Raw genomic sequence first — 23,840 nt, 5'->3', positions numbered from 1 at the left:
GGCTACACCCGGTGCACCCAATAGATTTTTAATCCCAGAAGACAAAATACTGATTTCTAAGACATAAGATGATGACAGAATGCTGATTTCTAAAACATAAGATGAAGATCTTTGAATGAATTATTTTCAAAAATCCGCTTAAAGCTCGGGGGCTACACCTCGGTGCACCCAATAGATTTTTAATCCCAGAAGATGAAATACTGACTTCTAATGTATGATATGACGACAAGACGCTGATTTCCAAAGCATCAAATGAAGACCTTTGAGAAGACTGTTTTTACTTAAGCGCTATCCACAGCGCCCACCCGACTTTCCCGCATGCAGCTCCCTTGAATATCGAGGCGGATTAGGGATAAGTCGGCAAGATTATAGGAAGATCAGTTTAGTCGGTTCACTATTGTTTAATAATATATCATCATCACATATGTATGTAGTGTCCCACGGTCGAATATATAAGGCCTAGGGGGTATCCCATCATTTTATGATCGATCACCAACCCATTTCACTAGTTTCTCTCCATTCTGGAGACTCATCTTGTAACCCCCATATAAAGATCCACACCAGGAAGTAGGGTATTACGCCTCTCCAAACGGCTCGAACCTGTAGAAAATTGCCTGTCATCTCTCGTGCATCCCGCACGAACCATTGAGTTGCAATCAACAACACCGTCCTACCCAAAAGCACCGCGAGGGGTAACCCTAGGTGTGCGGTCGGGCTCCAAACACCGACACATCCCTAGTCAGCATTTCCCACATTTGCATCACAAACGAGATGAACAGATGCCCTAACTTTGTTGTTGATTGTTGTTTGGTTATCTGCAGCCACTCGGATGTTCACATTGGCAATAAAACCATCAAAGGAAATGACATCGCGGATGTATAAATACCCACGACCCTCACCCCTGTAAACAGCAGATTGGTTCAATACAGTTTAGCTTGTGGTTGCCACATTGGTGATGTTGTTTCTGTTTCTTCAGTAGTTGTGGCACAAGGATACTTTACTTTGTAGTCTGCAAGGAAGTCTCTGTTTCTGTTTTGCCACTTAAAAAGCTGTAACAATGTGGATTTAACTGTCAGAATGTCATGACAATATTGGTTAAAAATGTAATGGTAGACAGGCCAGCAGCCTTGGCAAATCGCACGTTTGGGGTACAGGACTTGGGCTTTTGTTTCTGGCTGCCGTGCGTATGGCCGCGTGGGCAGGCAGCAGGACGGACCTGAGCTTCCCAGCCTCTAGTAAAATGTTCTCTCAATGCCAATGGTTGAACACAGACCAGAGACTGCAACGCTAGCCATTAAGCATGTGCCTGTCTCTGTCTCTTTATTTGAGAATTAGTCATGGCTCATTAGTCAATGCAACTGACTCCGTCAGCCTCCTAGCAATTTCAGGCGTGGTGCCTGCCTGCCTGTTGAATATAAATATAAATCAGTTGCGTCTCTAGCTTGTGCTGCGGTGCTGCCTAGTCTTGCCTTCTACCAAGGGTGTGCCACACATCAAACACCATTGATAGATAGATACTGATGACTGCTTCCTTGGAACAATCTCCTATTTAAAAGCTGTGTGCATACCAGGCACTCAGGCAGCACAAAGGTCGACGAGTTAGGAAGGATGGCCTTTCTGGTAATTTTTTTTTTTTTACTTGTTCGATGCTTTTGGTTATCTATCTAATTGCTAGGTTCACAGCACTCATAGTTTTCCTAGTTTCTTGCAGGTGCCGTTTCTGCTGGGTCTTTCCTCTGTCCTCGCCGCGTGGATCTACTCTGAATTCCTGGGATACAGGGCATCATCGTCTCATGAAAAAGTGTAATTAAGCTTATCTCTGCAGAAGCCCCTGGTTTTGACTCAGCTTTGTTTGGGAATTGAATTGGGACTGGAGATCTGGATCAGTATCTCTCTTCAATCAAAAAGGATCCGTCGATTAGTAGCTGTGTACTGTTAACTTTTGTTCAGATCCTACAGTAGTTGCATCACAAACAAGATGAAGAAGAACAGGTGCCCTAACTTTGCTGCTGACTGTTGTTTCGTCATCTGCAGCCACTCGGATGTTCACGTCGGCGATAAAACCATCAAAGAAAATGACAGGGCGGTCCTACTTGAAGAAGGTGAATCTAAACCGCCATCGACAAAGGCACCCAACATGTCTGCCAGAGCCAAATTAATACGGTAGCGGACTAGATTATTGATGATACAGTAACCCATCACAATTATATAATGCAGCACACACAGTTTGATGTCCCTGTGGCTTGTCACTTGTAGGTTTATTACGTTGGACGAGTCCTTTCTTGTTGGAAACCGCGCCACACTGAGAGCCATGTAAGCTTGATCGTTGGATTAATGATGGCACGTGTCTGTTCTAGCAGCTGTGGCTATATATACGTGGCGACTCATGGTCCCTGGGTTATTTGCAGAGCTGAATTCGGCATTATTCTTGTTTACTTTTACACCTGTGATCGGACCAACATATTTGCAGAGAGCAAGAAGGTGAGACTGAAGACGTTCCTGTGAAATTGTGGCCTTGCTATGCTTCAGATATTCATCATTTGGTTAAATGTGGTTATAGAATGTTTCAGATTCCTAATTAAAGACTGTCAAGTTTCCTAATCTACTGTGGCCTGTTTTGTTTTCGACAGAACTACAACCGCGACATGTTTCTGTTTCTTTACATTCTTCTTGTCGTCGCATCAACGATTACCTCACTCAAGAAGCACCCTGAAAATTCAGTAGTTTCAGGAAAGACCGTTTTCTATCTTAATCGCAACCAAACTGATGAATGGAGAGGGTGGATGCAGGTTGGTGATATTACATCAATCACTTCTTTAGTTCTCCTTGGCAATGTGGTTTTTTAGCTATCTATATCACCGGAGTTTGGAGAGGCTCTTGATTGTGTTGAAATGCCCAATGCATTTTAATATGCAATTCCAGGTCTTGTTTCTGATGTACCACTATTTCGCTGCCTCGGAAATATACAATGCAATCCGTGTGTTCATTGCTTGCTATGTCTGGATGACTGGATTTGGGAATTTCTCATACTACTACAAGAAGAAAGATTTCAGTATCGCAAGATTTGCTCAGGTACCCACCCGTTGGACTTCGACCTCAAATTTTTTAGTTCTCTAAAATTCCGAACATCATCGACGGCAACTTTATTTCTAACACAGATGATGTGGAGGGTAAATTTCTTTGCCATGTCCTGTTGCATGGTCCTTGACAATGACTACATGTTGTACTATATCGCTCCGATGCATACCCTGTTCACTCTTATGGTGTATGGATCACTGTTTGTTCTCAACAAGTACAATGAGATCCCATCAGTCATGGCCATTAAGATCGCAGGCTGCCTCTTGACTGTCATTCTGATATGGGAAATTCCTGGTGTGTTTGAAATTTTCTGGGCACCATTTACGTTTCTGCTAGGTAAGGTATATATCTACGCATCCCATTGCCATTTTAAATCATGGATCAAGAGTTGAAGATTGGAAACAAATGATCTTTTTTGTTCAGGTTACAAAAACCCAGAGCCTTCTAAGATGAACTTACCCCTGTTACACGAATGGCGCTTCCGCTCTGGCCTTGATCGTTACATATGGATCATTGGAATGATTTATGCTTACTTTCACCCCAACGTAAGTGTTCTAAAGAGAACTGACATTCATGGAGTGTGTTAAGTGTTTCCTCCTTATGTTGATCTAAACATGCATGCCTTCTATCCTGACAACAAGGTTGAAAGATGGATGGAAAAGCTGGAAGAATCTGAGACTAAGGTGAGAGTGTTAATCAAGGGAACCATTGTTACAGCTTCCTTAATGGTAAGTTCCATGATCTTCTCTTGCCAGTGTTGATGCACTGACTAGGATGAGTTTAAGGAAATGATTAACTACAATTTTCTGTTCATTCTTCTAGGCCGGCTATCTGTGGTACGAATATATCTACAAGCTGGACAAACATACATATAACAAGTACCATCCCTACACGTCGTGGATTCCAATAACGTATGCATAACAAACTGTTATCACCCCCCAAAAGAACTTATCATTGTAGCTGATCCATATGTTTCTTACAGTATCTATGTCTGCCTACGCAATTGCACCCAACAGTTGAGGAGTACCCATTTGTCTCTTTTTGTGTAAGTATTTAATTCTTTTTTTATGGCCATTGGAAAGGTATCAAGAGCGATCAAAACTTGAAATTTGACGTATATATCTATCGGTACCATTCTAGGCTGGTTAAAAATATATTTTTTACCGATTTGTCCTTTTATAGTTGGCTTGGCAAAATTACAATGGAGAGTTATATTTCTCAGTTTCACATTTGGCTCAGGTAAGTGCCGGACCCAGCTTTTTTTATATAAAGAAAGGTTTTATTGAAAATCAAAACAATTACATCATGATGACACAACCATCCTGAGCTACTCCTGGCAGCAAAGCAGGAGTTCATTAAACTGAATCTCTGAAAGAAAAATGTTGAAATGTTTTTTGAGCTTCTGCTGCGCAGTTTCAGTTTCTTGCACCAACCAAGCTGTGGTTTCTTTTACAGGTCTAGTATTCCGAACGGACAGCCAAAGTTGCTTCTATCTTTCTTACCAGATTATCCGATGCTTAACTTTTTGCTTACTACGACGATATTTCTGTCGGTAAGCTCCAGCTTCGAATTGACTTTTCTGTCGACTGGATTATGAAAAGATACTCACTTCATGACTTGTGCTGCAGGTATCATTCCGGGTGTTTAAGCTCACAAACGTACTGAAAGAGGCATTTATCCCCACCAGGGACAACAAGTGTCTATATCAAAATTTTATTGCTGGAGTTGCAGTCTTTGCATGCCTATATTGCAGCTCATTATTCTTCAAAACCTACCAACAGTATAGCTGATACATAGACTCTAAATCTTAGCTATCTCATGTAGCTCAACTCAGAAAGCACATTGTTTTTCCTGGGATGGAGAAATTCCAAGTAATTAAGTGAACTTGTTAATTTGTTTCTTTTGTATGTATTTCCAAGTAATTGCGTGTTTTTAGAGACATCCATAGTCGTGTCCTTAGTTTTGGTGGTTTTAACTGCCTATGTAAACAAAACAACAAGTCTTGTAAAATCAGTTCTATAGTAGTGTTCTACTTTAGTTAAGCTTTACTCTTACGAGTTCACTATATTTCCGCTTACATAATATTTCAGTTGTGTAGTGCTCATATGAAAATGAATCTGAACGAGATGGGGTAGCTAGAAAACACCGAGTGGTGCAAACTGAATTTTGAATTTAATTAAGTTCTATTTTTATATTTACATCAAAGGCACACACACTGACAACAAGAAGACAAGAACAATATAACCTCGCTCACCCCTATACGTCCGTGTGAGACCAAATAAAGCATAGATTGACAAACAGTTGGACTCAAAATTAGTCCCTACAATTTAGTCTCATTAGGTCCCAAGATTGATAAACAGTTGTACTAAAGTATAGACCAAATTGCTTTAAACGGTGTTTGGTTCTAGAGTAAGTTTAGTTCGTGCCATATCAGATATTTGAATATCAGCTACAACTATTAAATATAGTTTAATTATAAAACTAATTATATAGATGAAAACGAAATGATGAGACAAATTTATTAAACCCAATTATTACATAATCTACAAATGTTTACTGTAGCGTCAAATGGGCGTTCATGGACTAACTAGACTTAATATGTTCGTCTTATCGTTAAGTCCTCATCTGTATAATTACTTTTACAATACTATATTTAATACTTTTAAATAGCATTGTCCAAACACCCCCTTAGTCCCTAGTAAGTGTGACTAAAAAGAATTAAACGATATTAGTTTCACATTTTCTTCCTCGTTTATTTTTGTTGTTACAAAGAAGTATAAAGCCTTGTTTGGAACCCTAAAACTAATAGTTAGCCAGCTAATAAATTATTATTAGCTAGGTTGAGCCAACTAATGAACTAATTATTAGTTGTGAGATAGCTAATAATTAGATGATGCATTAGCTAAGGATGTTTAGAATCTATATAACTAGTTTTAACTGCTAATTATTAGCCCTAGAAGTTTCAAATAGGGCTAATAGTGGGAGAGTGGTAAAAGGCGTTTCGGTTTTCTTATGAGTTGATTCCGAACATAGTCCCTCAAACCAAACAAATGAAAACTAAAATTTAGTCTCTAAACTAAAAGAACCAAATAGACCTTTAGTATTTATTCGTTATCATAAATATTATTATTTTTAGTCAAACTTCGTATGCTTAAATCAACATGAAAGTTGAATGACTTATAAACAACCCATCCTTCGTAGTAAGTTCTATTAAATCAGGGTTGTTAATAAGCGTGTACATACGTGGCAACAAATTAAATGAGATATTACTGGTTACATATATCCTGTATCCTCCATGCGCTGCCGACGACACCGCCTTTCCTGAACAAAGTAGAGCACAGCACACCGCCACGACGACGATGGCGGCTAGCTGTATAGGTGGCAGTAAATGAGAGGCCGTGCCCCATGTGCTGCCGACCCCGCCTTTCTTGACTGGAGTAGAGAACACCGCCACGACGATGATGGCATTCAGGCCGTGGCTGCCACGGACCCAAGCACCGCCAGCAGTACGAAGACCCAGCACGCGGCACCCTCCTTCCTCCCGCCACCCTCAGAAGTGTCGAGCCTGTCCACCGTCAGGTTCCAGTCACGTACGCCGACGAGAACGTCTTGGATGGCGCTAGCGAAGAAGCCGACCATGGCTGTCTCGGTGGTGCGACGTCCAGCGAGCCCGAGGCGCGCGTCGAGGAGAGCGGCGGCCGGCCTCGGCTCCCCCGCGGCGGCGACGTACACGGACAGCCTGTGCTTGGCGGCGTCGTACTCGATCCACACGGCGCGCGCGCCGCCACCGCCACCACCACCACCAGGCGCCGTGCCGCCGGTGGGAGTGACGGTGACGTTGAGGCCAACGGCCGGGTCGTCCGGGCCGTACGACCGCACGGGGCCTACCTCGACGGACGCGAGTCCGCTGGAGGCGTTGCGGGGGGTGGCGCCATCCTCGGCGTCCGACGCGCTGTAGTTGGCGAAGCCGCGGAGGCCGCCCGTGCCGTGCAGCGGCGGGTAGCTGTCGCGGAGTACGACGTACGCGACGGGCGCGGCGCCGCTCAGCGCGAAGCTGGTGTTGAAGGAGGCCTCGCGCGCCGGCCCGCCGCCGGGGCCGGCGCGCCAGACGTCGACGGTGCGCGAGAGCAGGATGAAGCCCTCGGTGCGGTTGAAGTTGAAGTCGGCGTCGTGGCCGAAGAGGAGGGAGGCCGACGTCAGGATGGAGGTGTTTGTTGCCGCCACGAGGTCCTGCGTCGTGGTGGCGTCGAAGGTCGGGTAGCTGAAGGAGTCGACGTGCGCCGCCGATGCCGTTGCGACGGTGATGGCTGCTGCTCCGACGACCACCACGAGCAGCTGCAGGGGGACAAGCCTGGTCATACGGTCAGAGCGCGGCATCTAGCTTGTGACGGATGACTGGGATGTGATCGGCGATAGATGCATCAGAGCGGGGCGGCGGGGCTGGTGCATTTTGTAGCGACCCAGTTGCTCTGCGGCCGGGCACACGTGGGCCGGTGGGGGCAGCCATTCGTAGGAGGCGTCAACATCGGCAGCTGGTCAAAGTCAATCGGATTTGGAAGGAACCATGCACCGTACCGTACCGATCTTCTCTTCCTGAGCAAGGCGTTCTGACGATAACTCCTTATTTGTCTTCTCTCCGTCCACTTTTCATACAAAACAAAAGAGAGAGATGCACGGTTCAGAGTTCTGGGTTCTGAAACTGTAATGACCAGAACCATTGCTTCTGAAACTTGTTCCCTCTGATTACAAGATGATGGCATAAATTGGATATAAGCTAATGCCCCCCCCCCCCCCCCCCCCCCCCATCAGGTCTTTTCCTTTCTTTGTACGTCCCTTCGTCGATTGTGATTCCGTTGAGGTCTCTTCTTCGGTCTTTCACGATGAGAGAGCCTGTCAGAACCCATCACTCACAGATGCTGTCAAAATTTGATGGATTCCCTTGCTGCGGTAAGACCAAGTCTTCTCGTATGAGGATGTGGTTCCAGTCATCGAGGGCGAAGGGGCAATGCAAGTAGAGGTGGATACGAGATTCTAGAAGAGATGGTTGAGTAGATCCCGTAAGGGGTCCATTTCCAAGAGATGGAGTCAGCGACGTCCTCCTAAAGCTGGGTTGTGTGCTCCATTCTTGCCAAAGCTATGGCTTGTCATCATTGCCAGAGCCAACGTAGGCGGAGTGTGCGACTGAACTTGTCGAGATCAAGAACTCCAAGCCCCCCACCCCCAAATCCTTTGGTCTACTCAATGTGGGTCAATTTACTAGGCAATGCCCCCGGTCACATGCTCTTCACCCTTCCAAAGGAAGGGCCATCGAATTCAGTCAATACGCTTTCCTGGCCCATGCTGCCAACAGGAATATGGTTAGGTGGCAGGTTGGCATGGAGGAGAGGATCGAGGAGACGAGCACGAGACAACCAGCGCGGTTAAGGAGATGGCCTTTCCAACCAGCAAGTCGTTGCCCAATCTTGTCGATTAGTGGTTGAATATGAATTTTCTGCAGTGGTCGGGTATGGAGCTGCAAACCAAGGTACCGACACAGAAAAGTCTTGCAGTCTCCGTCTCCAGAAGGAAAAGAACTATGTATTTTAGGGCGAAGGGAGTATGTGATTGTCACACTCGGGTTTTTAAGGGGCCAAACCCGGGCGCGAACTTCACCAAGTGTGTGCTAGGATCAAGTCTCACACATATGATGACTCATGCTACAGAAACAAATGTCACATCATTTATATATAACGGAGTTCTGTACAAAACAGTTAAATAATTACATCATACGAAGACAACGATCCAGCAACCATAGTTGACTGGGAGACGACGGTCTAGATCTCTCACGAACTCATCACAACATCCTTCATGCGCCTCATCCTGTGGTACCTGTCCTTAACCTGGGGAGAATGTGAGTACAGCAAGGGTGAGCTCACATACGTTCATCGCTCAACAAGTTGTGGAGAATAATGTGCATGAGCTCACCAAAGGTGGGAGCTCATGTGAAGTGTAAGGCTTACCAAAGAGGATGCTTAAAGCTGAGCGTTGCTTTTAGAGTTGGTCAAAATTTTATTAGCAGTTACTCCGTATAAGTAGATACCAACCCAATTAAATAAGAGATCATAATTGATAATAACACCTACAATGCAATGCATATGACAAATTAAGTTTAATTCCATAAATTAATCATGTGAGGGTCCAAGCCGCTGACCGTGAGCACGGTTGATATACTAGTTTTACACTCTGCAGAGGTTGCACATCTTTACCCACAAGTCGTGTATCCCGTCTAGCCAGGGTTTGCAAGGACCTTAGACACTTCCGAGATGAATGGCTAGGGATCCACTACGAGGCCTTTACAAAGTTTCACTAGCTTCAGAAAACCAGCTGAGAAGGGCAATATAGGAACCCCTCGTCCGAAAAGCCATCGCAGCATGATCGACCCGAGAACCTCCCTATACGCAGCTCCTCTATCGCCCTTTCCCCTTTCGGGTAAGGTAGTCCTCCACTAGCTTTCCTAATTAGTCAGCCAAGGGCGTCCCATACCACCCTTGTGGTAGCACTGTTTTCCTGGGTGGTGCATATCCTGCCATTTCGTGTTCTGCCACCATTCCCTGTTCTGCCTTTCCGATTCCCTCCTCCCCGCGCACAGTCCATTCCCATGTTCTGCCACCATTCTATATCTATCATTCTCATTCCCCCTCCCCGCAAAGCTCATTCCCATTCTCATTCCCCCGTACAGCCGATGTCTAGCTAAATTTAAAAAATACACATGACCCCAAGGGGATTCGAACTCATGACCTCTCAAGCAAATGCCAACAGTAGTTACCGCTACACCACATGCGTGTTTATATCTACATCTATAATAGGAAACACATCTACTACATCTCTTCCCAAGCTCACCTGCTACCCTTGCATAATGCGTAGTAGTAGATAAGTATCACCGAAATTCTTGAATTATATTTTTGGATGCAGGGAGTAGTAATTATTATTTAAAGAAGAGTCTTGTGTGCAATTTCTTTTGTTTGAATAATGTTTTCAACTTAAATTCCTTTTTTGCATGCGTGACATTTATTCTTCATAATATTTTTCCATGGATCTGACTTGTGAGTCATTTTTATAAACCAACGCCAAACATGAATCCATGTTTCTTACTTGAAAACCCCGAACAAACACCATTAGCAGGAGGCACTTGCGTTGGGGTCGCTCATTGACGACGAGAAGAAACTTGGCGACTGCCAGTTCGACATCTAAAAACAGTCCTACGTGACCGCATGTGCCGCTATGTACGACAAGCTCCGGCGCAGCCGCCGCTTGGACGCGGTGCAGAGCGGTTGCTCCGCGCTGTCCATCGTCAAGCAGGGGAACCTCATGGTCGTCGTCAAAGTCGGCGACTCTCGGGTTGTTCTGGGCACCGCATTTGACGACGACGCCATCACGTCGTCCACCTGAAGCCCAACCTGCCACGTAAGTCGCTACTGACCGGCCATAAATTCTTGTGCGTTGGGACGATGGTCATTGCTGACGTTGTGTGAGTGTCGTTGAACATGATGTTTGTAGAGGAGTAGCGCATCTGGTTGTGCAACAGCCAGGGGTACTACCTTGCTGATGAGCCCAGGGTGCACTTTGTTTTACAGCCCAACCAAGAGTCATCAGTACTCGGTATGTCGCGCGCGTTCGACGACTACTATATCGAGGACCGTGGCGTCATCTTGACGCAGGAGGTGACGCAGAGGAGGACCGACAACAATGACCAGTTCATCATCCTCGCAACCGTTGGGGTAGCTTTTGTGCCGACTTGCCTTTAATTCTCTTCGCAAACACACACACTTGCCTTTTTGTTTAAGCAAAAGCGTATGGTGGTACGTGTTTGATGACTAACGATGTACGGGGGAATTTCTTCCGACATGTGTGGAACGTGCTCTCCAATGATGAGACCATGAAAATCGTGACATATATCAAAGTTTGCATGATACTGATGGTTGCAATGTAGTGGTGAAACAGATAGATTAAAATAACAAAATTTATGTATGGCCAGAATCACAAATTGATTATAAAACATTTTCTCATAACGGTATAACACATATTTTGTATATAAGTTATCGTAGTATACTGGTATTATATATTCCCGTTGCAACGTACGGTCACTCAGCCAGTGTAACATTAGTTTCCCAAAACCAGGTAGACCAATAGCAAAACTACCCAATAGTTCTTTTGTTTGCAAGGTGTGGGATAAACAATGCTAGGAAAACCTATTGGGTCCCATCAAATTAACCTGAGAATGTCACAGTGATTAACATGAATATTATTAGGTAAAGAAAAGTGATCAAGGGCACAACTTGCCCTAGACTCGAGATTCCCAGGTACCAGCTTGGTCTTCAAGTGTCTTGTAACCTCGCTGCTACTTGTAGCAATACAAACAAACATGGTATAGACAAAATTAACATTACACCAAACATAAGAAAAAAATGCATATTAATGATCTACGTGCCGTAACTAGATCCTAGGTTCGAGAACCACTAAATCCGGAGTTACGGTTAAGAAGTTATGATTTTCCGAAGGTTTAGGTGTTTACTTATAAAACAAATGAGGTACCAGATTTTAACCGTAGGGTTCATAGTAATACAAGGTTATTAGATGATAAACAATATTAATATGGGATTAATGCAAATGAAATGGATCAAAAAGGAGTTAAAATTAATTACTTATGAATTAAATAAGTTTCTAGAATTATTTTTATGCTAAAAATCATTTTCTAGTTTATTTCTAAATAATTCTAATGGCTATGGACTACGAACACTAATACTAGAATCTAAAGGTTCTATTGTGTAAAAGTTTGGGCTCGGTTGTAATTACTTTACACAGGCTGAGAACGGCAGGTTGATTCCAATTAAACCCAGGGGCTCTTTTGTGAATCTGGCACGACGAAGGGGTATTAGTGAAACAGGACCGTGCGATCACGATCCAAGGGGTCGGATTAGATCTCACATTATAACGAATCGGTATGCAATCCTGATCGCGGAATCACGATCCAACGGCTAAAACGTCATCATCCCCCAGACCTAACCAGATCCACAGGATCCCCTACTAATGGCTTGGATTTAACACCCCGAAAGGTTATCCTGGGATCTAATCAGGGTCGTCCATGAGTCGATCGACGGCATCGAAACCATCTTCTTCCCTCTGTCGAGACCCAGCACGGCGACAAACAACCCGCGGCCGCGCTCCTCACCAGAGGTGTCTACCAGGCGGTCCGTGCATCAACCTAGCTTCCGTCTAGCGCAAAGTGCACAGGGGATCAAGGCGACCCGATTGGGAAAAGACTTACCAGACGATTAAGTTGCGGACATGGGCGATGGTTTGTGGGGGAGAAGGGAGCCGCGACTCGAGCTTATATGCACAGGATGAGGAGAAAGGAAAGTCCGAGTGGGAGTCGTTGAGCCAGCTAGGAAGTCGACGCAAGGTTAGCAGCGGGCATGGCAACGGTGGTTGTTGTGCCTGGCAGCTAGATCCCACCGCGCAAGTTCAGTGACCGCGCGCGGGATCACGAAGGGGAGGCCGGACTGACCACGGGTGCCCACGAGTAAGTGACCAAGGAAGGAGCTTCTGCCAAGTGAGGCCCACATGTCAACGACAGACGTATCGAGCGCGCGGAGATAGCGACTGACAAACCAGGCCCGCCCACCGACGCCGCTTCAAGGGGAGCGGTTGGGTTGCGCTGTGGGAGAAGACGCCTGGCCCAGAAATGAGGAACGAGGCCCACTTAGGTTTTCTTCTATTTTTCCTTTATCTCTATTTACCTTTTCCATTCTTTTCTTTTCTATTTCCCTTTTATTTTCAAATTCAAATTTTTAAACTTAAATTTGTCTCACAAATTTGAATACCAATGCAGAAATACAAGAACCCAGCATGGAATGCATATTTCTGTATTTATTCATTTGTTGTTTGACCAACATAATCCTATTAATTGAATGTGCACAAAGAAAAGAAAATCAAAAAAATCTCCAAGGTTCCATAATCCCAAAACACCCACTTATAAATATATTTATTTATTTATTTTATTATTTTCCCCTTATGTCCCATTTGGATCATTGGAATTGAATTCCATTCTAATAATAGTAATATATGCATATATCAATTAAGCTAATTCAGTTTTATGCAAAATATATCTGTATACTATTATTAGCAATATGTCGGAGATATTTATCTGTTACATTTTTACTATAGAGGAGTGAGATAAAGAGTGTCATGTAAGTTACAGAGTAGAAACAAATTCTACTAATGCATAAAATCATTTTCCATTTGTTGGGGACTTGTTCTCAATTGCTACGAATTAAGAACAAGGCAACACAAAATGTTAAAGGTTAAGGCCCTTCGTCCTTCAAAGCATTATCTCCCTTAGGGGATAATGATCTTCAGACGAAGGTCATGAAGGACTTACCTTCATGATTGCAGTGTACATTAATGAAAAAAGAAGCATGTAAGACATAGAAAGCAACATGAATAATTATACAACATTATTAGTTCAACTTTATTATGTCATAAATAAACAATAATAATATAGAATTACATTTGTACCTTCAGCTTAGCAGAAGAGAAGAGTACAAGCGTAATGCACAAGCGAGTACAAGTTAGCGTGAACAGTACGGGGGTACTGTTCATCTATTTATAGGCACAGGGCGCAACCTGTGTGGATTTACATTTGTGTCCTTTACAGCCGATTACAATCATAACACAAATTGTCATGGGCCAATTGGTCCTTTCATCTTTAAGTCGGTGCTACCCTTCGTCTCGAGGCGTGTGAGAGCACCTAGAGGGGGGGTGAATAGGTGATCCTGTAAAATTCAACACTAATAGCCACAAAACTTTGTTATGTAAGTTAGAACGGCTAAGTAGCTTGAAATGAGTTCTTGTGAACACAGATAATCAAAGGTAAAGCACACAAGAGACACACGATTTTTATCCGGTGGTTCGGCCAAGTAACACTTGCCTACTTCCACGTTGTGGCGTCCCAATGGACAAGGGTTGCACTCAACCCCTTTCAAGTGATCCGATGATCAACTTGAATACCACGGTTTTTCCTTTCTTTGTCTCTTTTTCCCGTTTGCGAGGAATCTCCACAAGTTGGAGTCTCTCGCCCTTACAACAAAGATCTCAATGAAAGCACAAGAGTAAGGATGGGGAGCAACACACACAAATCCGCAGCACACACACACACACACAAGCCAAGACTTGAGATCAAAATGAAGCACAAAGAGTTCACAACTAGAACGGAGCTCAAATCACTAACACAATTGATCAAGTGTGCAGAGACGGAGTGTGGGAGACTTAGAATTGCTTAGTGAATGATTGAGTAACTCCTCCATGCGCCTAGGGTTCCCTTTTATAGCCCCAAGGCAGCTAGGAGCCGTTGGAGGCCAACGAGGAAGGCTATCCTTGCCTTCTGTCGGGTGGCGCACCGGACAGTCCGGTGCGCCACCGGACAGTCACTGTAGACAGTTCGGTGCGGATCTGTTTCCTTTTCTGGCGCAAATGACCATTGCAGATTCGTGGCAGTTGGCGCACCGGACACTGTCCGATGCCCCCTGCCGACCGTTGGCGCGGGCCACGCGTCGCCCGCGGATTGCGCGACCGACCGTTGCGCTGGCGGCCGTTGGCTCATCGGATAGTCCGGTGCACCACCGGACAGTCCGTTGAATTATAGCCGTATGCCGCCAAACTTTTCCCGAGAGTGGCCTGTTCACCGGAGGCTGGCCTGGCGCACCGGACACTGTCCGGTGCACCACCGGACAGTCCGGTGTGCCAAACCGAGCTGGACTTTGGCTGTACTCAGCCAAGTCTTTTGCAATTCTTTCTTTTCCTGTTTCTAGCACTTAGACACAATATGTTAGTACTCAAAACAATGTACTAAGTCTAGAAACGTACCTTGTCAGATGATTTGCACTTTTTGATTGTTTGACACATAACAACTCAAAGATTATGTGTTGGCACTTAATCACCAAAACTTTGTAGAAAGGGCCCAAAGGCACATTTCCCTTTCAATCTCCCCCTTTTTGGTGATTTATGCCAACACATCAAAAAGCAATCAAAATAAGTGCACTATCAATGCAAATGAGGACCAAATTGTTTTTGACTCTAATTTGGCATATTTGGATCATTCTTTGCCACCACTTGGTTTGTTTTTGCAAATCAAATTCATTTTCCTATCTCTAAGTCAAACTCACTTATTTGGGCATAAAGAGAGATATTCCAAGAGTGAAATTGATCAAGATCCAAAAACTCCCCCTTTTTCCCATAATCATAAAATCTCCCCACAAGAGACCAATTTTGCAATAAGAGTATTTTGACAAATCAAAAGTTCTAACTCTATGATTTTCAAAAAATCACAAGTGGTAGCTGATCCGTTTGCTTTGGCCTTAATTTCTCCCCCTTTGGCATTAAGCACCAAAACGGGATCATTTTTGGCCCCTTTAACTCCATTGCCTCACCAAAAATGTCAAATATGAGCAAAAATGGCAATATGAGCATAAGAATGAACTTGGAGGTGAGTACACTAATATCGGAGTGCAGTGGAAGTCTTTGCATGGTCCAAGTTCACCTTTTCCCTTTCAATGCACCTTTGAGACTACATCAAGTACACTTAAACACAAAGGTTAGTCTCAAAGGGTCAAGTTGTGGCACATCTCCCCCTAAATATGTGCATCATTCACACATGGACTTGTGAGGTCCGGGGATCCCTTGCACAACTTGAGCACCATAAATAAGCAACAAATTTCATAAATGCATAAAGTAACATGATCAAAGGCATAAAACACATGTATGTTATAGATCAATCCAAGTTACGCGAATCTAAGACATTTAGCTCACTACGCAGCCTGCAAAAGGTTTTCTCATCTAATGGCTTGGTAAAGATATCGGCTAGCTGATTCTCGGTGCTAATATGGAACACTTTGATATCTCCCTTTTGCTGGTGGTCTCTCAGAAAGTGATGCCGAATGTCTATGTGCTTAGTGCAGCTGTGTTCAACAGGATTATCCGACATGCGGATTGCACTCTCATTGTCACATAGGAGTGGGACTTTGCTCAGATTGTAGCCAAAGTCCCGGAGGGTTTGCCTCATCCAAAGTAGTTGCGCACAACACTGTCCTGCGGCAACATCTCGGCCTCAGCGGTGGATAGGGCAACAGAGGTTTGTTTCTTTGAACTCCAAGACACTAGGGACCTTCCTAGGAATTGGCACGTCCCTAATGTACTCTTCCTATCAACCTTGAATGCAGCATAATCGGAGTCTAAATATCCAATTAAGTCAAAGGTAGACCCCTTTGGATACCAGATCCCGAAGCAAGGCGTAGAAACTAAATATCTAAGAATCCGCTTAACGGCCACAAGGTGACATTCTCTTGGGTCGGATTGAAATCTAGCACATATGCATACGCTAAGCATAATATCCGGTCTACTAGCACATAAATAAAGTAATGACCCTATCATAGACCGGTATGCCTTTTGATCAACGGACTTACCTCCTTTGTTGAGGTCAACATTCCGTCGGTTCCCATAGGTGTCTTTGTGGGCTTGGCGTCGTTCATTCCAAGCCGCTTGAGAAGATCTTGAGTGTACTTCGTTTGGGAGATGAAGGTGCCGTCCTTGAGTTGCTTCACTTGGAACCCAAGGAAGTAGTTCAACTCGCCCATCATTGACATTTCGAACTTTTGAGTCATCACCCTGCTAAACTCCTCACAAGACTTTTGGTTAGTAGAACCAAATATTATGTCATCGACATAAATTTGGCACATAAAAAGATCACTGTCACAAGTCTTAGTGAAAAGAGTGGGATCGGCTTTCCCAACCTTGAAAGAATTAGCAATTATGAAATCTCTAAGGCATTCATACCATGCTCTTGGGGCTTGCTTAAGTCCATAGAGCGCCTTAGAGAGCTTACACACATGGTCAGGGTACCTGTCATCCTCAAAGCCAGGGGGTTGTTCCACGTACACCTCCTCCTTTATTGGCCCGTTGAGGAAAGCGCTCTTCACATCCATTTGAAACAACCTGAAAGAGTGGTGAGCAGCATAGGCTAATAATATTCTAATAGACTCTAGCCTAGCCACAGGAGCAAAAGTCTCCTCGAAATCCAAACCTGCGACTTGGGCATAACCTTTTGCCACAAGTCGAGCCTTGTTTCTTGTCACCACCCCGTGCTCGTCTTGCTTGTTGCGGAATACCCACTTGTTTCCCACAACGTTTTGCTTTGGACGTGGCACCAGGCTCCAAACTTCGTTCCTCTTGAAGTTGTTGAGCTCTTCCTGCATGGCCAACACCCAGTCCGGATCTTGCAAGGCCTCTTCTACCCTAAAAGGCTCAATAGAAGAGACAACTGAGTAATGCTTACAAAAATTAGCTAATCTTGAGCGAGTAGTTACTCCCTTGCTTATGTCACCCAGAATCTGATCGATGGGGTGATTTCTTTGAATCGTCGCTCGAACTTGAGTTGGAGGGGCCAGTGGTGCTTCTTCCTCCATAACTTGTTCTTCTTGTACTCCCCCTTGATCACACGCCTCTTCTTGAGGAACCTGTCCATCATATTGAGTAGGGGGATGCACCATTGTTGAGGAAGAAGGTTGATCTTGCTCTTGTTGTTCCTGTGGTCGCACATCTCCAATCGCCATGGTGCGTATTGCGGCCGTCGGAACATCATCTTCATCTATGTCATCAAGATCAACTTGCTCTCTTGAAGAGCCATTAGTCTCATCAAATACAACATCGCTAGAGACTTCAACCAAACCCGATGATTTGTTGAAGACTCTATACGCCTTTGTATTTTAGTCATACCCTAGTAAAAACCCTTCTACAGCTTTGGGAGCAAATTTGGAATGTCTACCTTTCTTCACCAAAATATAGCATTTGCTCCCAAATACACGAAAGTAAGAGACATTGGGTTTGTTACCGGTAAGGAGTTTGTAGGAGGTCTTCTTGAGGAGACGATGCAGATAGAGCCGGTTTATGGCATGGCAAGCTGTGTTCACAGCTTTCGACCAAAACCGCTCAGGCGTCTTGAACTCTCCAAGCATCGTCCTCGCCATGTCGATAAGCGTCCTGTTTTTCCTCTCTACCACACCGTTTTGCTGTGGTGTGTAGGGAGCGGAGAACTCATGCTTGACACCTTCCTCCTCAAGATATTCTTCAACTTGTAAGTTCTTGAACTCGGACCCGTTGTGGCTCCTTATCTTTTTCACCTTGAGCTCAAATTCGTTTTGAGCCCTCCTTAGAAAGCGCTTTAGGGTCCCTTGGGTTTCTGATTTATTCTGCAAAAAGAGCACCTAAGTGAAGCGGGAAAAGTCATCTACAATTACAAGACCATACTTACTTCCCCCGATGCTAAGGTAGGCGACAGGTCCGAAGAGGTCCATGTGAAGAAGCTTCAGTGGTCTTGATGTAGTCATCACATTCTTGCTATGATGAGTGCTTCCCACCTGTTTCCCTGCCTGACAAGCTGCACAAGGTCTGTCTTTCTCGAAGCAGACATTGGTTAGTCCTAACACATGTCCCTTTAGAAGTTTATGAAGGTTCTTCATCCCAACATGTGCTAGACGGCGATGCCACAGCCAGCCCATACTAGTCTTAGCTATTAAGCATGCATCTAGATTGGCCTCCTCTTTCGAAAAATCAACTAAGTAGAGTTTGCCGTCTAATGCACCCTTAAATGCTAATGAACCATCACTCCTTCTAAAGACAGAAACATCAACATTTGTAAACAAACAGTTGTAGCCCATGTGGCACAATTGACTTACAGACAGGAGGTTGTAACCAAGCGACTCTACTAGAAATATGTTTGAAATGGAGTGCTCGTTGGTGATGGCTATCTTGCCCAAGCCTTTGACCTTGCCTTGGTTCCCATCTCCAAAGATGATAGTATCCTAGGAATCCTTGTTCTTGACATAGGAGGTGAACATCTTCTTCTCCCCCATCTTGTGGTTTGTGTATCAGCTGTCGATAATCCAGCTTGAGCCCCCGGATGCATAAACTTGCAAGATAATTTACGCTTGGGTTTTAGGTACCCAACTCTTGTTGGGTCCTACAAGGTTAGTTACAATAGCCTTTGGAACCTAAATACAAGTCTTGTCTCCCTTGCATTTGGATCCCATTTTTCTAGCAACTACTTTTTCATTCTTACATACAAGTGCAAACGAAGTATTGCAAGCATGGTAAATAGTAGAAGATTCATTACATATTCTTCTAGGCACATGATGCACAACATGATTTCTCCTAGGCCTACTTCTACCATGCACAAAAGTAAAGCTAGACGCAAACATAGCATGTGAATTAAACGCATCATAACTCCTATTATAATGAGCATTTCTAGAAAATTTTCTATCATAAATGTAAGCATGACATTTTTTAGAACTACTAGCCATAGGAGCCTTCCCTTTCTCCTTGTTGAGAACGGGAGCCTTTTGGCTTGTTAAGTTCTTGGTTTCCTTTTGAAAACCAAGTCCATCCTTAATAGAGGGGTGTCTACCAACGGTGTAGGCCTCCCTAGCAAATTTTAATTGATCAAAATTAATTTTGCAAGTCTTAAGTTGAGCATTAAGAATTGCCACCTCATCATTTAATTTAGTAATAGACATAAGGTGTTCATCACAAGCATCAACATCAAAATCCTTACATCTATTACAAATACTAACGTGCTCTACACATGAACTAGATTTATTTGCTTTCTCTAGCTTAGCATTTAAATCATCATTTACACTCTTTAAACTAGACACAGTTTCATGGCAAGCAGATAACTCAGAAGATAGCATTACATTCCTTTTAATCTCTAGAGCAAGAGATTTTTGAATAGTAATAAACTTATCATGCTCTTCATACAAAATATCCTCTTGCTTTTCTAAAAGTCTATCCTTTTCATTTAAAGCATCAATTAGTTCATTAATCTTTTCTACTTTAGCTCTATCTAATCCTTTGAACAAGCTAGAGTAATCTACTTCATCATCACTAGAATCCTCATCACTAGAAGTAGAGTACTTGGGGGAATCTCGAACACTCACCTTCTTTTCCTTGGCCATGAGGCAGGTGTGGCGTTCGTTGGGGAAGAGCGAAGATTTGTTGAAGGCCGAGGCTGCCAGTCCTTCATCGTCGGAGTCGGATGAAGAGCAGTCTGAATCCCATTCTTTACCAAGGTGCACCTCGCCATTTGCCTTCTTGTAGACCTTCTTCTTCTCCCTCTTCCCATGCTTTTCTTGTTCCTGGTCATCATTATTATCGGGGCATTGTGCTATGAAATGACCAGTCTTACCGCATTTGAAGCAGGAGCGCTTTCCCCTTGCTTTGTTCTTGTTGGAGTACTCCTTGCGTCCTTTCAATGCGGTCTTGAAGCGCTTGATGATAAGTGCCATCTCATCTTCGTTGAGACCTGCAGCCTCCACTTGTGCCACCTTGCTTGGTAGCGTCTCCCTGTTGCTGGTTGCTTTGAGGGCAAAGGTTTGAGGCTCGTGGACGGGTAGTGGACCGTTTAGAGCATCGTCCACATATCGAGCCTCTTTCACCATCATGCGTCCACTCACAAACTTCCCAAGAATCTCCTCGAGCGTCATCTTGGTGTACCTAGGATTCTCGCGAATAAGGTTTACAAGATGGGGGTCAATTACCGTAAATGACCTTAGCATTAGTCGGACGACGTCGTGGTCCATCCATCTTGTGCTTCCATAGCTCCTAATCTTGTTGACCAGGGTCTTGAGCCTGTTGTATGTTTGTGTTGGCTCCTCTCCACTGATCATCACGAATCTTCCCAGTTCGCCTTCCACCAACTCCATCTTGGTGATCATGGTGGCATCGTTTCCCTCGTGTGATATCTTGAGGGTATCCCAAATTTTCTTGGCGTTGTCCAAGCCGCTCACCTTGTTGTATTCATCCCTGCACAAAGATGCTAGCAAAACAGTGGTAGCTTGTGCATTCTTATGAATTTGTTCATTAATAAACATCGGGTTATCCGTACTATCGAAATGCATTCCATTTTCAACTATCTCCCAAATACTAAGATGGAGAGAAAATAAGTGACTACGCATTTTGTTACTCCAAAAAGAGTAGTCTTCTCCATCAAAGTGTGGAGGTTTACCAAGAGGAATTGAAAGCAAATGAGCATTGGAATTGAACGGAATACGAGAATAATCAAATGAATAGTTTTGATTAACCAGTTTCTTTTTAGACGAGTCCTCGTCGTTGTCGTCTCTTGGAGAAGAAGAGCAGGCGTCGATGTTGTAGTAAATGATCTTCTTGATCCGCCTCTTCTTCTTCATGTCCCTCTTCTTGTGACTTGATCCTAAGTTAGTGGGCTTGTCGTCCCTTGGCTCATTGAAGAGGGACTCCTTCTCCTTGTCGTTGACCACCATCCCCTTTTCCTTAGGATCCATCTCTTCGGGCGATTAGTCCCTTACATGAAGAGAACGGGTCTGATACCAATTGAGAGCACCTAGAGGGGTGTGAATAGGTGATCCTGTAAAATTCAACACTAATAGCCACAAAACTTTGTTATGTAAGTTAGAACGGCTAAGTAGCTTGAAACGAGTTCTTGTGAACACAGATAATCAAAGGTAAAGCACACAAGAGACACGCGATTTTTATCGCGTGGTTCGGCCAAGTAACACTTGCCTACTTCCATGTTGTGGCGTCCCAATGGACGAGGGTGCACTCAACCCCTTTCAAGTGATCCGATGATCAACTTGAATACCACGGTTTTTCCTTTCTTTGCCTCATTTTCCCGTTTGCGAGGAATCTCCATAAGTTGGAGTCTCTCGCCCTTACAACAAAGATCTCAATGAAAGCACAAGAGTAAGGTTGGGGAGCAACACACACAAATCCGCAGCACACACACACACACACACAAGCCAAGACTTGAGATCAAAATGAAGCACAAAGAGTTCACAACTAGAACGGAGCTCAAATCACTAACACAATTGATCAAGTGTGCAGAGACGGAGTGTGGGAGACTTAGAATTGCTTAGTGAATGATTGAGTAACTCCTCCATGCGCCTAGGGTTCCCTTTTATAGCCCCAAGGCAGCTAGGAGCCGTTGGAGGCCAACGAGGAAGGCTATCCTTGCCTTCTGTCGGGTGGCGCACCGGACAGTCCGGTGCGCCACCGGACAGTCACTGTAGACAGTTCGGTGCGGATCTGTTTCCTTTTCTGGCGCAAATGACAATTGCAGATTCGTGGCAGTTGGCGCACCGGACACTGTCCGATGCACACCGGACAGTCCGGTGCCCCTGCCGACCGTTGGCGCGGGCCACGCGTCGCCCGCGGATTGCGTGACCGACCGTTGCGCTGGCGGCCGTTGGCTCACCGGACAGTCCGATGAATTATAGCCATACGCCGCCAAACTTTTCCCGAGAGTAGCCTGTTCACCGGAGGCTGGCCTGGCGCACCGAACATTGTCCGGTGCACCACCGAACAGTCCGGTGTGCCAGACCGAGCTGGACTTTGGCTGTACTCAACCAAGTCTTTTGCAATTCTTTCTTTTCCTGTTTCTAGCACTTAGACACAATATGTTAGTACTCAAAACAATGTACTAAGTCTAGAAACGTACCTTGTCACATGATTTGCACTTTTTGCTTGTTTGGCACATAACAACTCAAAGATTATGTGTTGGCACTTAATCAGCAAAACATTATAAAAATGGCCCAAAGGCACATTTCCCTTTCAGCGTGTCGCTATGCCGAAGCTCCCCGGATAGTAGCTTCGGATTTGCTTCCGTGTTGATCTTCCGAAGGTGTTTATTCTTACGGGACCTTCGGCGACGAAGCAGACCCCCAACAGTAGCCCCTTCACGGTGCCAGATCGTTTTTCTTAACGAGCTCGACCCATGAAAAATTCTCTTAGGCTTCGCAATGCCGAAGGTCCGAAAAACACCTTCCCTGAGCTCGTTGTCGAGAAACGATTTAAATATTCCGAGTGCAAGGTGGTCCCACCATATAACGGGTACGCGCGATCTGGTGATTCGCCTTCTCGCGCACTATGGTCCACCATTCAGTGGGTGCGGGCGACTGTTCAGCGGGTGCAAGCGGCTTGACGATTTACCTTACCACCTGCAGCACTATATAAACAGACGGGTAGATGTGAAGTTACCACAGCATTTATTACTATTGCACTGTTGTGCTGCCGAAAAATTTGACCACAGTCGAAGCTTATTCGTCGTATTCTCAGTCAAAGCATCGTTTTGCTTTAGCTTCGACATAAGAGGGAGCTTCAGCAAAGTTGCAAAAAATCATCAACTTCATCAAAACCGTGAGAAGTTCAGTATCAAATGGCCAGAGTGCGTTCAACAGCTAGGGTTACGCGCGACGGAGAGGAGGCTGAAGCTGCTGAGACTGCCCCAATCTCCAAAGTAATGAAGCAGTCGGGACTGGTTGTGACAGAAGGTACCTCTGACGAAGGTGCACCTTCTGCCGAAGCTGAACATGCAGATATTGAAGAGGGTGATGCTAGTGAAGAAGAGATAGATTATAACACCATTATGCCATCCAAACCCAGCCACTTGGACTTTGGGAAGTCGACTGTCTCCGAAGCCGATATGCCCATGATGATAAAGCTGGGCTACTTTGGGGAAGCCAAGAAGAAGATGATTCATTTTGGTGGGGAAGAAACTATTCCGAAGCCAGAAAATGATGAGGTGGTAGTTTTCAGAAGTTTTTTCAAAGCAGGATTGAGGTTTCCTCTGCATGAAATGATTGGGGATGTTTTGAAAGATTTCGAAATTTATCTTCATCAGATGACTCCTAACGCCATCGTTAGGC

The 23,840-nt window shown here is 44.6% G+C and overlaps 2 protein-coding genes across 3 annotated transcripts; one reads left to right on the top strand and one right to left on the bottom strand.

Annotated features, from left to right (window-relative positions):
* The first annotated feature begins 1,209 nt into the window (after positions 1-1,209).
* On the top strand, positions 1,210-5,126 carry LOC103646881 (protein REDUCED WALL ACETYLATION 4). 2 transcript variants are annotated; one of them, XM_008671509.3, is made up of 15 exons: positions 1,210-1,620; positions 1,712-1,803; positions 2,035-2,163; positions 2,257-2,313; positions 2,409-2,481; positions 2,631-2,789; positions 2,923-3,072; positions 3,159-3,414; positions 3,502-3,623; positions 3,720-3,806; positions 3,901-3,989; positions 4,061-4,123; positions 4,261-4,317; positions 4,534-4,630; positions 4,707-5,126. In XM_008671509.3, the coding sequence occupies exons 1-15, from the start codon at positions 1,609-1,611 to the stop codon at positions 4,866-4,868; spliced, it is 1,605 nt and encodes a 534-aa protein (XP_008669731.1). In that variant the 5' UTR covers positions 1,210-1,608; the 3' UTR covers positions 4,869-5,126. The 2 variants fall into 2 exon arrangements, with proteins under 2 accessions (XP_008669731.1, XP_023157415.1); XM_023301647.2 differs by having other exon boundaries at positions 1,439-1,620; positions 1,702-1,803.
* Positions 5,127-6,184: 1,058 nt separating this feature from the next.
* Positions 6,185-7,656, bottom strand: LOC100284713 (uncharacterized). The gene has a single exon (NM_001196386.2). It carries the CDS (start codon positions 7,453-7,455, stop codon positions 6,547-6,549), a length of 909 nt encoding a protein of 302 aa, NP_001183315.1. The 5' UTR covers positions 7,456-7,656; the 3' UTR covers positions 6,185-6,546.
* Between the last annotated feature and the right edge of the window lie 16,184 nt (positions 7,657-23,840).

Source organism: Zea mays, chromosome 2 (genome assembly GCF_902167145.1).
Source record: "Zea mays cultivar B73 chromosome 2, Zm-B73-REFERENCE-NAM-5.0, whole genome shotgun sequence".
NCBI lineage: Eukaryota > Viridiplantae > Streptophyta > Magnoliopsida > Poales > Poaceae > Zea > Zea mays.
The sequence above is the reverse complement of the archived record's forward strand: the minus strand, read 5'-3'. Positions and strand labels throughout refer to the sequence as shown.